This window comes from Emydura macquarii, unplaced genomic scaffold, assembly GCF_026122565.2.
Source record: "Emydura macquarii macquarii isolate MOO-44397 ecotype Brisbane River unplaced genomic scaffold, CSIRO-AGI_Emac_v2 contig_915, whole genome shotgun sequence".
NCBI classification, from domain to species: Eukaryota; Metazoa; Chordata; order Testudines; family Chelidae; genus Emydura; species Emydura macquarii.
In genome coordinates this window covers 191633-207510 of record NW_027131052.1, presented here as the reverse complement: position 1 = coordinate 207510, position 15878 = coordinate 191633, and the positions used below count along the sequence as shown (strand labels likewise).

General features: G+C 47.4%; 1 protein-coding gene across 5 annotated transcripts in view; it reads right to left on the bottom strand.

Annotated features, from left to right (window-relative positions):
* The window catches only part of LOC137149888 (myosin-IIIb-like), a 126771-nt gene that overhangs the window by 6940 nt on the left and 103953 nt on the right, over nucleotides 1-15878 (bottom strand). For 3 of the 5 annotated variants that reach the window (XM_067543508.1, XM_067543511.1, XM_067543510.1), the window contains 4 exons: nucleotides 14148-14313; nucleotides 13162-13497; nucleotides 12677-12767; nucleotides 8791-9127 (listed from right to left, as the gene is read on the bottom strand). In XM_067543508.1, coding sequence (XP_067399609.1) covers nucleotides 12708-12767; nucleotides 13162-13497; nucleotides 14148-14313 — 562 coding nt within the window. In that variant the 3' untranslated portion in view covers nucleotides 8791-9127; nucleotides 12677-12707. Of the gene's footprint in view, nucleotides 1-8790; nucleotides 9128-12676; nucleotides 12768-13161; nucleotides 13498-13910; nucleotides 14314-15878 lie in introns of those variants that run through there. The other 2 variants (XM_067543509.1, XR_010918857.1) reach the window with 2 other exon arrangements.

The following is a 15878-nucleotide window of genomic DNA, read 5'->3' as shown; positions in this document are numbered from 1 at the left end:
GCACAGCAGCTCTACATGGGGAGGGGGCGCGGATTGCTGTGTACACAAACGCTGTTGTAATGGGCAGACTGGGCAGAGGGCCTGGTGGGAAGGTGTTGCTGTGTTACACCCGACCGGGCTAGTCCAGGGGTTGATGACCAAGTTTGTAGGTGCTCTGGGTGCTAGGGGGTTAATACAGCTGCAACCTTCTCTGTGCTGTGGCACTATTTGTGGGTCATGGCCTCTCTTGTCAAAGTGAAGCTGGGAGAAATTCCATCCCCTATGACTGCCCTTTTGTGGGAGTCCCCAGGGGCTCAGCTGCTGCTGTGATGGCTGCCAGGATACAGACCACAGCAAGGAGAGCACCTGGCTGCGGGTGCTGGGTCCAGCAGGTGCTGAGAGAGACGAAGCTGCTGAGATGAGCAGAGCCAAGACTGGGGCTGGGGCAGGAAGTGAAGCACTGTCTGGCAGGGGCATTGCTGCACGCAGCTCTCACCATCCGCGCGAGGAAGATTGTGACTGGCCCATGGACAGATGCAGGGAGCTGCCTTAGAACAAGGGCAGGACGAGAGCGTCTGTGGGTGCAAGGCTGGCACCTGCCTGAGGGCACTGTCCTCTCCTGCTGCCTAGCGGACAACTGCTCCATGGCAGACAGGACATGCTTCCTCCAGCCCCCTGGGACGTGTGAGAGACCCAGCAGGGAGCCACCAGCCAGCCCTGGGGAGGGGTAGAACCAGCCCAAGTACCCTGCTTCCCCTCTCCCCCTTGCCAGCAGCCAGAGAGGCTGTGTGTGGCCAAGGAACCAGAGAGGGACTCTGGAGTCTACTCACCTTCCCTTTTGGGGTGAGAAGAACCCTCTGAGCCATGCTCCTCCGCAGTGCAGCCTAGTGCAGCCAGCAGCAGAAGGGAGAGGCCGAGTCTGGTGCAGCTCATTCTCCAGCAAGTGCCCATTCTGTTCCGTGGGACAGCACTTCGTCGCCGCTGCAGAACCTGCCTCTGGCAGCTAGAGCAGCAGTGAGCTGCGCTTGGTGCCTGGAGCTGAGCTGAGCTGAGCGTACGTGAGAGGTGAGGAGAAAGGAGCAGTGAGTCACGCTGCCTTTGCCTTTTATAGAGAGTGAGAGACTCCAGGAAAAGTCTGCCGGGCCGGGCCAGGTGAAGGGTGAAACATGCAACACTTGGAGGTGGCTCGAAGGTCAATGTCATTGCAAGCCGGGGGTCTGCGCATAGGGGTCGTTACCATGGACTAGAGCCAAGGGATGCTCCCGGAGCTTTCCCAGGGTTTGCTTCTTGCACGGACTACCAGCAGTGCCGGCCAAAGCAGCTCCCGCCCAGCCATGGGCTGACCCCTACAGAGAGCCCCATAACCACAGCTCCTCTCCCATAGCCATGGGGCCTGGCTTAGACCCCTACAGTGAGGCCCATAACCAGAGAGCCTCTGCCATAGCCATGGGGCCTGGGAACGACCTCCACAGTGAACCCCATAACTACAGCTCCTCTCCAATAGCCATGGGGCCTGGGAACGACCTCCACAGTGAGCCCCATAACCACAGCTCCATCCCATATCTATGGTGCTTAGGACCAAATGCTCAGTAAGCCCCATAACCACAGAGTCTTCCCATAGCCATGGAGTGTGGGACGAACCCCCCACCATTAAATCACATAGCCAGAGTTCCTCTCTACAGCAATGTGGTAAGAGTGATGTAGTAAGAAGTGGGAGCTTAAGGCCTTCAACCTAGCAGAACAGGCTAAGGCTTAAGGCCTAAGTGGAAAAAGCCAAGTTAAAAGAAGTCAGGCTGTGAACTTATGGCCTGACAAACTGGCACGTAGCAAACACTGCTAGTGCAAACACACGTATTTCTAATATCGTAACATGCTGAAAAATACACAGCAGGTGTAGAAGGTACCAGAAAATCTTAACACTAAAGAGAGAAGAAGGGCAGCCTGACCCCTGAACTGACACTGATGGATAGAAATGTCTGATATGGTGATAAATGGAGTTGTTGTGCCCGAATCGTACTACTTATGGTAAAGGGTGGTATTAGACTACGTCAAGAGGGTGGCAACTACCTACGTCAAAGGGGCAGAACGAAATTGTTGGTAACAGTTTATAAAAGAGGGTGTCAGCGGGAATGGCTTTGTCCGGCCTAGGGGATAACGTAAAGTCCCGCCGTTAAGTCATGCTGAGTCCATTGTAACATATATTTATAACTCATATTTGAAGTGTACCGGTAGCTATTCTACAGGTCGCTTCTCATTGAGCTTCAACTGCAATAAACCTGACCGGGTGCCTTCGTTGCACAGCTAATCCTTGGTTGTGTCGATTCATTTGATCGTGAATGCCGTCTTGGTTACCTGCGCAGAGCTGGGACAGCACCTACACGTGGACACACGCACGCAGCCTACACTGACAAGTAACAGCCAACAACAACTGATACCTCCCAGTGAGCCCCATAACCACAGTTCCTCTCCCATAGCCATGGGGCATGGAACCAAATCCTCTTTGAGCCCCATAACCACAGTGCTTCTCCCATAGCAATGGGGCCTGGGACTGACCCCTACAGTGAGCCCCATAGTCACAACTTCTCTCCCATTGCCACGGGGTCTGTGTTATGCTTATAAAATAAACAGCAGGATCTTATTCAGGGAGACAAGGCAATATGCCACGTTTATTATGAATATAAAGATTTTAAAAAGCAGTTCCCCCCCCCCCCCAGTTTTACAACGATAGTTCACTGGCCAGGTGGCTAAGCACCAGGGAGGGAGCAGGGGTCTGTCGGTGCACACCGATGCTCCTGGAGGATGATTGTTCTTTTTTTTTTTTTTGCGGGGTGGGGTGGTTATAGGGGTAAGCTTTTATGCTATTTTATGGGTTGGTTTTGTTATGCTGCATTTGCATTTTGGTGTGATTATTAATTACCCATGTTTTGCAAGCATGATCATTGTTATTTTTATAGTTTATTTTGTTTTTGTTTTTTGAGGTGGATTTTAGGGTTATTATGGTGGGCAGTTTTTAGCCGTCTGAGTCGTAAAAGTTGTTATTTTTACCTTTTTGAATATTTGAGGCTGGTGCCTTTTTTTGTAATTTTTTGTTTTAGATATACTTATTTATTGATATTTTAATATTTTTAACATTTATTTAAAATTTGTAACTGGAAGACACGTGTCTTTCAAAAACAATACGATTTTTTTATTTAAAACATTTATTATAGTTAAAAATATTGAATTTTTTTGTTTTAGAACATTTGCTGATGTTACATTAAGCAGAGATATTAAAATACACATATTTTAATAATAGCAGCAGTTTTACAGCATGATCTTTGGTAACTTTATAAACAGGCTAATTAATGACTAGCTATTAGCTTTGGACAAACAGATGGTGGTTTTAAACAAATGTATTAATAGTGAACAGCTCACCCTACATACCCAAAATGCAAAGCCCTATAGCAACTGCTGTGGTGGTTTGTTACGTAGTAAAAGACTAAGGGTATTTTACATAGAATTAATAGAATAGAATTAAGCTTTGGGCCTACATTTTTTTTGACCCTTCAACTTAACAAGTGGAATGGGTCATTTTTAGTTGTTTTAAAGTTATGTATGTGAGTTGAGGTTTTAGTTTAGCGTACTGTTTTTTATTTAACAGCACATAATGCACATGCTAATTAAACAGACACAACTGAGAACTAGTACAATTAATAATGGATGGAAAGCAACAGACAACATGCTTTTAGTTGTAGGAGACTAATCCATGAAAGTATTATACTACTGATCTGCTGTGATTTTTTTTTTTTTAGCTGTGGCAATTTTTAATATATTTTATTAGTATGGGAGATTTAGATGGTGCGTTTTTTAATTTTTTTTGCATTTGCTTCAAAAACTGAGTTACTGTGGTTTTTTTAATTCGGTGGTTAGTCAATTAATTCGGTGGTTAGTCAATTAAGGCCAAGGTTTACAGAAATGTTTGTTAAATAGGACATTAAAATTGTTTGTATATTTTTTATTTTTGGCAAATACTATGTGTGATTGCTGATGTAAAGAATACTTATATTACATTCACATTTATTTACTGGCGACTGGTTTATATATATATATATATATATTTTTAAAATATAGTTTTTTCAGAATTAACACATGAACAGTTTATTATACAAAACACATGTTACATTTTTAAATTTATTTTATACATACGTTTTTAGTGATACATTTTTACTGCATGGTTCTGAGTTGGCAGGTAGTGATAAGCACACTCGCTTTTGAGGGCTTTATTTAGTGCACTCTTGAGTGTTTAATAGATTTGGTTGTTTTTTTTAGCTCATTGATTTATAATCCGGAGTAACTAGAAAGATTCCATGGTCAATATTGGGAGTGGGCTTATTTTTTATAACTTTGCTTTTACAGACTGTTGGTGAGCAATTTTTACAATTTTTTTTGTTAATAGATTAGGTTTTATTATGCTAGAAATATATTGTATTTATTTATGTTTATATGTATTAAACAAAGATTTTTTTTGCTGTTTTAATAAATGGGTTAGTATTTTTATATTTTTAGATATGACTTAATACATTCTGTTCTTAAATGTAGCTAGACCGAGGATTTGCATTTTAGTGCATTTTATTGCGGCTGCAGTTCTGTTTTTTATATAATATCTAGGTGGTGGTGTTTAACCAGTGCTATATATTTTATTTGGCTTTTAAGTTTTTTACACTTATTAGAATTAGATTTATATTGATTTGTATTTGTCTTTGTATTAGATTATTTTGTTGTTGTGATAAGGAATTTAATTTATTTTTAATTATCTCCAAGTCCACGGTGTTTATAAGTTTAGTATTAAAACCCAATCATCCTAGTACCATGCCAGCGATATTACACTTCACTTTGGTGTTGGGAGATTGAGTTTTTATTTAAGCTAACAGAATAGGAAGTGAATAGGCTGAACATTTAGGTTCTATTCTGGATACATTTAGCTGGGTTCAGTTCATGTTGACTTTTATTTCCACTAACAGTGGATTTATTGAAGCTTTTATGGGGCTAAGTTGGCTTTTAAACAATTTAGGGTTGTTTTTATTAGTACTGGGGTATTTTTAATAAAAACAATTTTTTTGTTTAAGTTTTAATACATGTATTTGGAAATTATAAATTAAACCTTTTAAAATCCATTTTAAGGTACTTGGAAGAGAGGAAGGTGATCAGGAACAGTCAGCACGGATTCACCAAAGGAAAGTCATGCCTGACGAACCTGATTGCCTTCTATGAAGAGGTGACTGGCTCTGTGGATGTGGGAAAAGCGGTGGACTTGATATACCTTGACTTTAGTAAAGTTTTTGACACAGTCTCCCACAGTATTCTTATTAGCAAGTTAAAGAAGCATGGGGTGGATGAATGGACTATAAAAAGGATAGGTAGCTGGCTAGATCATCGGGCTCAATGGGTAGTGATCAATGGCTCCATGTCTAGTTGGCAGCTAGTCACAAGTGGAGTGCCCCAGGTCGGTGCTGGGGCCGGTTTTGTTCAACATCTTCATTAATGATCTGGAGAATGGGGTAGATTGCACCCTCAGCAAGTTTGCAGATGACACTAAGCTGGGGGGAGTGGTAGATACCCTGGAAGGAAGGGATAGGATATAGAAGGACCTAAACAAACTGGAGGATTGGGCCAAAAGAAATCTGATGAGGTTCAACAAGGACAAGTGCAGAGTCCTGCACCTAGGACAGAAGAATCCCATGCACAGCTACAGACTGGGGACCTATGAGCTAGGCAGCAGTTCTGCAGAAAAGGACCTGGGGGGTAACAGTGGATAAGAAGCTGGATATGAGTCAGCAGTGTGCCCTGGTTGCCAAGAAGGCTAATAGCATATTGGGCTGCATTAGTAGGAGCATTGCCAGCAGATCACGGGAAGTGATTATTCCCCTCTATTCGGCATTGGTGAGGCCGCATTTGGAGTATTGTGTTAAGTTTTGGGCTCCCCACTACAAAAAGGATGTGGACAAGTTGGAGAGAGTCCAGCGGAGGGCAGCAAAAATGATTAGGGGGCTGGAGCACAGGACTTATGAGGAGAGGCTGAGGGAACTAGGCTTGTTTAGTTTGCAGAAGAGAAGAATGAGGGGGGATTTGATAGCAGCCTTTAACTACCTGAAAGGGGGATCCAGGGAGGATGGAGCTAGGCTGTTCTCAGTGGTGGCAGATGACAGAACAAGGAGCAATGGTCTGAAATTGCAGTGGGGGAGATCTAGGTTGGACATTAGGAAAAAGATTTTCACTAGGAGGGTGGTGAAGCACTGGAATGGGTTACCTAGGGAGGTAGTGGAATCTCCATCTTTAGAGGTTTTTAAGCTGCGGCTTGACAAAACCCTGGCTGGGATTATTTAGCTGAGGTTAGTCCTGCTCTGAGCAGGGGGGTAGACTAGATGACCTCCTGAGGTGCCTTCCAACTCTATGATTCTATGAATATGAGTATCCAAAACAAAGATAAGGGAAGGAACAGAGCAACAAGTTAAAGAACTGGGATGAACTGAGGGCTTGGATTTTAGAGACATGTAAAGAGATGTGTAATGTGTAAAATCATCCTATAAATACTGTCAGCTGAAACGTGTAACTTTGAGAGCATACCTTCTGTGTAAGATGAACGTAACAATGCTGCATGAGCTGGCTTCCCGGAGACTAGGATCATATTGAACCTTTCTCCCATACTATATTCTTATTGGCTTTAGCAGTAAACCTGAGTGATATTCGTGTATTGAATATATTTCATAATGAATCAAAGTGAGTTAAAGCAACTGACTATGCAATTTATCAACAACATTAGGTCAAGTAGCAGGGGTTTGTGCTTGTTGCTGATGGGTTGGGTTATTTATTTGTATTACTGTAGCACTTAGGAGCCTTAGTCATGGACCCGGACCCCAATGTACTAGGCGCTGTACAAAGACAGAAAAAAACCAGATGGTTCCTGTTGCAAGGAGCTTATGTTCTAAGTATCAGACAAGATACAACAAATGGATAGACAGACTGACAGGAGTACAAGGACACAATGAGACAGTATTGGTCAACATCATAGACTGTGGTATCAGTAGTCCATCATTACGTTTTTTGTAGGCATCACTGCGAAGGAGAGTTTTGAGAAGGGATCTGAAGGTGGATAATGAGGTGGCTTTGAGGATATTTATAAGGAAGGCCACCCAAGCCTGCAGGGCAGCCTGGGAAAAAGCATAAAGGTGCTCGTTTGATAATTTAACAGATGGGCAGTGAAGATAGGTAGGATGAGGACTGACCATGAGAAGGGGTTGTCAGTGGAGGGAGGCACAGAGGGGGCTGACACGGTCAAAGCAGTAGGCTAGAAATGATCTTTGCAGTAGCATTCTGAATGGATATGTTTGAGGCAAGACTGCATTTGTCAAGGGCCACAGAAAAGGATACTGCAGTAACTGAGACAAACTCATGAGAGCCTGGACAGGTGTTTAGCTGTGTTGATAGATAGAAAAGACATGTCTTAGAGATCTTACGCAGAAACATTTGGCAAGCTTTAAACATAGCCTGGATGTGAGGACTTAGAAAGTGATCCAAATCACAGATGACACCCAAGTTACAGAACTGAGTGACAGGCAGGATGGTGGTGTTGTCCACAGTGATCAAGAAAGGAGGTACTGAGGAAGGTGTGTTTGAGGGGAGGGTTGTAGTAAAGATTGGGAGCTCTGTTTTAGGCATGTTGAACTTTAGTGGATGTCTGGACATCCATGAGCAGATGTCAGAGGACAGGCTGAGATTGCAGTTTGGACAAAAGAGACATGTCTGGAGTAGAGAGGTAAACATGGGAGTTGTCAGCATAGAGATTTTAGTTGAGTTAGTTCTGCGGATGAGATTACTCACAGATAAAAGGAGAAGCAAAAGGGACCAAGTACTGAGGTCTGTGGAACCACTACAAAAAGCTGGCTGGGGGAATGAGGAAGATCTTCTGAATGACATGCTAAAGGAGCAGCTAGAGAGTTAGGAGGAGAAGAACAAGGAGAGGACAAAATAATGGACGCCAAAGGAGGATAGGATTTCAAGATCCAAACACAGTGTCTGTATGTGGATAGAGGCATGAGTCATAATACACATGCAGCCTTCTCTGCTCTCCTCTCCACAGCTCCTGGGGCAGCTGGATAATGTAGCACTATAATTGCCTTAGCACTAAAAGGAGGCTGTGAATATCACCTCTGCCCTGGTTACCAATCACTAACCATTTCCTTGCTCACTAACCAGACTCTTGGACAGAAACATGGCAACACTCCAGGACTCAGAGAAATGGTTGCAGACCATAGGAACACAGATGTCATAGTCTCCACCTAATATCAGAGAAGCTGTTTAAAAAGTCTTATTACGTTCAATGTGTTAAATGAGAGAAAATGATGAATGAATGAGCAGCTTCAGTGCAATACCAACTGCTCTGTGCCATAGGTCGGAGGCGACACTATGCAGCTGGAGACTTAAGTGTTACTGTTCCATGGAGACTATGGCATGGGAGACAGGAAAATGTCCTTCAGTGTCTCTGTTCTGAGCTAGAACCCAGCTCACAGATGGGGGAGTAGCCAGGTGAGGGCTTTGGCTCAGGGGAGGCAGCTGTGAGGGTCTCAGTTCTGGTTTTGCTGCTAGAAAGGCAAAAGACAAATCAGTTTCATTCTCTATCCCCAGTGCCAGACATCCATGGCCTACTTGAGCAATGGGTCCAAGCCCTGCAGTGATCTCATCAAAGCACAGAGAAAACTCAAAATGGTACAGATTGAAAACCAGCAGTCTAATTGTGAGCTAAAGGAATAATGGGAGACAGCCTGAGTGATCAGATTGATTAAAGTACAGGGCATTTATTCTCTAGCTCCATTAAAAAATTACCACCAAGATTTCCATGCAGATTTGCCCAATGACCTCAGCTCTTGGTCATGCCCCAGGCCATGTCTCAGGCCTCTCCTCCTCCTGCCAGGATTAGAGACTGGCCCGCACAGCAGCTCCTCAGTGGCAGAGCATGACAAAAAGCAGCAGAAAGTTCTCTCCAGTGTCTTGTCCATAGGATATAGAGCCAGCCCCATGCATGTGGAAGAGACTGCCATCTCTCCAGGTGCTTCTACCAGATGATGCAGGGCCCTGCAGTACCAGAGGAGGATAGGGCCTGAGCCAGGTTTGTCTGTAAGAGAGGCAGGGAAATGAGTCTCAGAGAAGAAAATAAAGGGAAGGCAGATGAATTCAGGGAGGGTTCTGCGATTCTCATACTGAGCTAGCAAAGGTCCGTGAAGCACTCGGAATGCAGACTGCATGATAGTAATGTTTCAAGTACATCTGACTACATGTGTAAGACACAAAGTACAGCAATGACTAGTCATCAAAAGAACTGAGATCTTCACAAGAACACCTGAAGAGTCCTTCTCAGTTGCCAGCAGGTCTCTACTACCCAATACACATGAAGAAATGCAAGGAGAGTGGGCAGGTCTTACACCATGTACTGAGTCCACCATGTACTGAGTTACACCATGTACTGAGTCCAGACTCAAGGTTTGAGGGACCGGGAGAATGTTGCAAACTCCAGGACCCGCTCCCCATCCTGATCCCCCCTCCTGTTTAGCTTCAGAATTGTGCATGATCTCAGCTGCTGCAGCATCTATGGGGGGAGAGGTACCTCTTGAGACCTAAACTATCGAAACCTGCCCACGGAGGGCAACTGGGGCCAGTGCAGATCCTGGAGCGCAGGCAGAACTGTGCTCTGTAGAGAACACTGTCTAATTAGCTGCAGTTTCTGGAGGATTGGAGGGCGCAGCCCTACGTAGAGCCCACTGCAGCGATCTAAGCCTCGGTATCACCAAGACCCCGAGAGATCTCTGTATCCCAAACCAATCAGATGCAATCTCCTTGGCAAGTGCTCAAATGCTGCTGCCAGCTAGAAATCCAGAGCAACTGGGGATCCAAAAAGACCCCAGGATACAAGCCCAGGAAGTGATGGAGGGATCCCATTCATCAAGGAGCCATCATAATCTCTACCCTTCCTTCCGGCTTCCTTCTTCATAGTATGAGTCTCTCCTGTGCTGAATTGCTGACAGCTGCCCTCATCCATAACCTAGTTTCCTGCAGGCACTGGATAAATCACTTCCCTACAGCAGAGGCTGGGAGAGATGGAAATACAGAGCTGGGTGTCCTCAGCCTGACGTCACTACAACGTGCACTTCCTCACCTAGCTTAGATGATTCCATATAGACACTGAACAATAGAAGTGTGTAACAGAATACACCCCTGTATTCACTCCCTAGAGACTGCTGTAATAATTTGCTAGCCAGTATTGCCCTGGTAAAATGTGTGTGGCAACATTGTATGTGAAGTTATAGGGTTCCCCTGTATGGAGTTAACAACCTGTTCCAAGCCCCACAGCCCTGCCCAAACAGAAGCTGACAAACAGATGTGTCCTAAACAAAGGAATGTGTGCGCTGCTCAATATGCAAACGTTGCTTTGAATCTAATGCAGTTTGTTAAGTTAGGCATCAGTATGCATTTTATCTTTATTTTTCTTGAAATCATTTCTGACTTTCATGCCTTATTACTTGTACTTTAAAACTCCTCTGTAGTTAGTTAATAAACTTGTTTTATTATTTTCTCTAATCCTGTGTGTTCAAGTTGAGGTGTTACCCCAAACGGAGTTACCCAGACAAGTTGTGTGCATATTATTCCCTTAAAGGAATAACAGACTGAATATATTCATACTCTCCAGGAGAGGGCTGGAGATTCCAGGACATACGTTTCTGGGGGGAAATCTTGGACTGGGTGTGTTGGAGTCACCCTGTGGTGACGTTAAGAGACAAGGTGTGGCTGGCTGGGGCACATGAAGACATAGCTGGGATTGACCCACATGCTGGAGGCAGTTTGTGAGAATCCAGGCTGGAGGCTACAGCAACAAAGCGTTGTAAAGGGCACCCCAGGTTACAGGACAGAGGTGACACAGCTACTCACTGGTCTGGACTGTACCGTGGCATATAACAGGGTATAAGACAGGACCCCTGCCTTGGGACAGATAAGCAAGTGTCCAACACTCAGCTCTACAATCTCTCAAAAGAAGGGAGCAGAGCCTCTTGAATACTGGCAACTCCTGCTAGGAGCTGCAGACAGACCAGCAAAGCCGTGTGACCATCTGTGTCACAGGCGGCAGATAGAATCAGCACAGGACCTGACCCTCATCCATCACCAAGTCAATGCCAGCCTGAAGGGAGTCAGAGACCTGAACAATCCAGATATCGTTGGAGATGCTTTACCACAACCTCCTCAACCATCTAGCCCCAGTAGGGGAGATTTGGGACAGGGCAAGTAGGCAGCCAATTGGGGTAGACTGTCTATATGAAGGGATGGGTTTTGCAGCAGGGTCTAACTTGCTGAGAGAAGCCAGTTCCCTGCCCTCTCTTAGGAGATGTCTGTCAATGATTCACAACAGTAACATCAACACAACTCCACTAGCTCTCGCCAGCCAGGTTGGGCATGGCTCTAACCCACTTTCTGTAGCCTGTACATCCATTAGATATGCTTTAGCCAAACATAAGTTATTGGGCCCAATACAGGGGTAGCTGCATAAAGTTCTCTGACCTCTCCTGTACAGGAGATCAGCCTTAAAATCTATGAATCTCCTAGCTAGTGTCATAGGCTGACACTCAGGCAGAGAAGACTCTGTCCCCCCTCTCCCTGGCACCTCGACAACCAGCTCTGCCCGCGTGGAGGCAGCAAACATTGGCCTGAGCTGCAGCTAATTCAGTGTCACTTTCTGAGTCTCCAGCTCCCAAAATTCTCCGGAACCTTGGCTTTCAGCGTCACACATCTGCATTCGTTACAGGAGCCAGTGGCCACTCATTGTCCTTGTTCATAAAGCCCTCAAAGACCTTGCTTCCTGAATCTTGCCTTTTTCCCAGCACTGACTTTTTCTCTATACCTCCCTCCTTCCATAGCTTCTGACCCCTGGAACAGCCTTCCTGTCTGGCCATCCTGGATGAGAGGTCACCTCCTCGTCTATGGCCTCTCTGCCCCACCCGTGCCATCTCTGATTCATTCCACATACTACAGCTACAACAGTACCCTCCCTCTCCTACTGTCAGCCCTTGCTCAAACCCCATCGATGGCCATGCTCTTCTCCCACAGCAAGTCCCCGCTCTTCTACCTCACTTGCACAGCTCTGCTCCTGCTTCTCACTCACTCTCCTCACTGCCCAAGCTGCACCCCCAGTGCTACCTGCTCAGTGTCTCCCCACAGGTGCATTCTGTTGCCGGATCCCACCTCAGACCCACAGGCTGTACACACAGCTGAACAAAGCAGATCACAGATTAATTTGCCGTAACCCTCATTCTCTCCTGCTCCCAGATCCTGGCTGTTATCATGTGTTGCGGCCTCTAGCAGACTGAGCTCCTCACGTCAGGACATGGTTATTGCCTTTGAAGCACTCTGCTCATCCCAGTGCCACTGAAACAACAAAACCTTTGCTAAAAATGCAGGTTTCCCCCTCATCTCCCAATGGTGTAGATACACTGGAAATCCCCATAGCTTCTGCTGGCAGCTGCTCTCCCATTTTATCCTCCACTCCCAAATCTGTATAGGCGCTGGCCCAGGGAGCCTCTCCAAGCAGCCACAGGTGCAGTGAAATGAGATGGCTCCTCTGACTTCCCCAGGGAAGCTGCATCCATCACCTACCCCACTGCAGAATCCATGCTCTTACCATGTCACTCTTGCTGTGGGCCCTGCTGCCTTCAGTGCTGGGGCTTCAACTGCAGCTCGGCATAGGAGCCATTTGAGGGGTGGGAAGAGAACTGTGGGGCAAAGCAGAGGCACAGTGTTAGGTGAGAAAGGGCACAGGCCCCCCATGTCTCACACACACACACGAACAACCCCCACTGCCACCTCACACTTGTGCCAGTCATGCCCAGAGGCTCCCACACCATCTGCTCTCCAGCAGCGAGGGAGCCTGAAATCTTGTAGCTTCCAATGAATATATCCTTGATCCAGAGGGCCTGGAAAATAATGAGCCTGGAAAACCTGCAATGGGGAGGAAACCACTGCTGTCCACTTGTAGAGAGCCCTCTTCCCTCTTTTATCCCCAGGCAAAGAGCTTGTAGCTCACCTACAGAGACTCTGGATAAACAGGCTTTGCTTCTGTGGCCAAGGGATACAGGGTGGATGGACAGAATCTTACAGCCTTCTTACCTGCTGGATTTCCCACATTGCCAATCGTATGGAGGGGTAGAGGCGAGGAATGGCCCGTCTGGCCACCCCAACCTCACCTGGGCTCAGCTCCACCCCCTCCTGGCTCTGTTCTGCCCCCTCCTCGCCTGGGCTTGGCTGCTGCTCTTGGAATTTCTTTGGTATCCTGAACCGTGTGTGTTTGAGAACAGCAGCTGCTCCTGCATGCGGGCTGTGGCTGACAACAGGTGGCCCATTAAGACCAGCTTGTTCCTCTTGAGGCTTCTTCTCCCCTTCTGCTGGGCATGGGGCCAGGGTTGGGAATTTCAGCTCCTCATACTCTACATCCCCATCGCCCTTCTGAGGAAAAAAGGGAAGGATTCAGAAGACACAGAGATCCACGGCTAGCTGCAGGAGCCCCCGAATCAGCGGACAGAAGTCCCCAGGATAGCAGACAAGGACCAGGAGCACAGTGTCCAGCTACGGGAATGCCCATCCCTCCAGAACATCAATGAGGGGCTTGGCATGCAATGCAGCTGTGAGAGCCGCTCCCAAGGATGGTAATGGGGGGCAGGGACATCATGCCCGGCTACAAGAGCTGCCGTGGGATGGCTAGGGATGCAATGGGAACATCCCTGCCCCGAAAGAATAGCCTGTGTCACAGTGCCTAGCTCAGTGGTTCTCACCTATTCACCGTTGTGGGCCACCTATGCTGCTCTCTGTGCGTTATGTGGGCTGCCTGCACACAATATATATATATATATATATACTACCTGTATGGCCCTGAGGATGTCACATGGGCCGCAGGTTGAAAACTAATAGCTGCTGGAGCTCCTGAGTGAATAAAGGCAGGAGGGGTCTGGGCTGCCTGACCAGTTGATAAAGTACTGGACGTTTTCTATGGGAACACAAAGCAATACTACTGCAGGGACAATTCTATTAGCTCTGAAGGCAGTCTGAGCCCCCTCTCACTTTGCCCCTAAGGCACAACTGGAGTCCCCAGTACCCACCTGCTCACAAGGCGCAGTCAGCATCTCCATGAAGGGCTGGATTCCCACGGTTTGATGGTGGTGGACTAGTTCGGTGAGCGAGGTGTGAGCTCGGTCCTCCCCCAGGATCACATAGCGTGAATTGGGCTGCATCTCAATCATGTAATGCCTACAGCGGCTCTCACCCCTAGAAAACCAGACAGACTCACTGCACTGGGCCCTGGATCCTCTCTAGGCCTTTCTTAGTAGCATTATCTGCATTAGAGATGTGCCGAAAGGCCTCAGCCGAGATCAGGCCCTACTGCTCTGGGTGCTGCACAGACACCTAGTGAGAGATGATCATAGAGATGGGAAGTGACTTCCCCAAGGTCACAGCAGCAAGGTGAGAGCCAGGCACAGAATCCAGGTCTCCCAACCCCCAGTCCAGTGCTCTGAACCCTGTAGCACTCGCAGCATGAGATGTGGCAACACAACATTTTGATTAAAAATCTAAAATTGTACCAAATCAACATGGCACACATTAAAGGGATTAAAAACTAGCTCACTGACAGGTATCAAAATGTACCTGTAAAGATTTTGAGGCTTGTCAGTTAGCCAGCCATTTTTTAATCCATCATTTAGCAGATACATTTGTAGCAGAGCAGGAAAGGGAAATCTGAGACTTGGAAGAAGAAAAAGTTGTAGGAAGGAAAGAGAAGCCAAGGTAAGAGAGTTCCAGAGGGGTAGCCGTGTTAGTCTGTATACAGCAAAAACAACGAGAGTTCTGTAGCACTTTAAAGACTAACCAATTTAATTTCAGCAGGCATAAGACGAAAGCTTATGCCTGCTGAAATTAAACTTGTTAGTCTTTAAGGTGCTACAGAACTCTCGTTGTTTTTCAAGGTCAGAGAGCAGGTCGTGTGATATTCTGTCAGTTTTCTCTTGGAAGAAATTGGCAATATCCTGAGCAGAGAGAGAAGCAGAGGCAGGAGCAGGGGAGGTGTAGTGAGGAGGTGTGGCCTCCCTCCAAGACTGACGGGGACCAACAGGCTGGGCCTGTGGGGTGGAGCCAGAGACTGCCTGTCTGCCAACCCGAAAGCGAGGGGGCGGGACAGGAAGTACAAAAGAGAGGCCCAGGCGCTCAGTTGGCGGCCAGATCCCAGAGGGAAAGGACATTCCTCCTGGCCCCACCTCCCCCGCTCTGCCTGCGACCTGGAACCCAGGTGAGCCGTGCCATCCGAGACCGGGTACTCAGGGAAGTGGACCAGGGCCGGCATCCGGGCGCCGGTGAAGGAGCAGCGTGAGACCTGGGGCCCAGTGATACCCCCGGATCCACCCACCCCGTCGGACCCGGTGATCCCGAGGGGCGAAGACCTGGAGGAATTGCCTGACACAGACACGGAGGATGTGGCCTTCCTGGGGCCAGAGCTGGAGGAGCTGCCCCTGGAATTGGAGGAAGTCGATGGGTGAGGCACGGGCCCTGACCGGGCCAGACCTGGAGAAACTGCCCCCTGCAGACGGCCCCGAAGAGCTGCCTGACCTGCCAGCCCCTGATGAGATTGAGAGGTTCTACAACCTGCCCCTCGGCACCTACCCTGACGAGAACGACTGGACGGCAGGATACCAGGTACCCGAGGGACAGGGGGAAGGAAATAGCCCAGGGGAGGGGCTACACGCTTCGGGGACCGGGGATCTGGATGGTGACTCAGTGTGTTGTGGTTGGGACCCTGCGGACCCCGTGGCCAACCCCTCGGCCACAGCTAGGGACCTGGG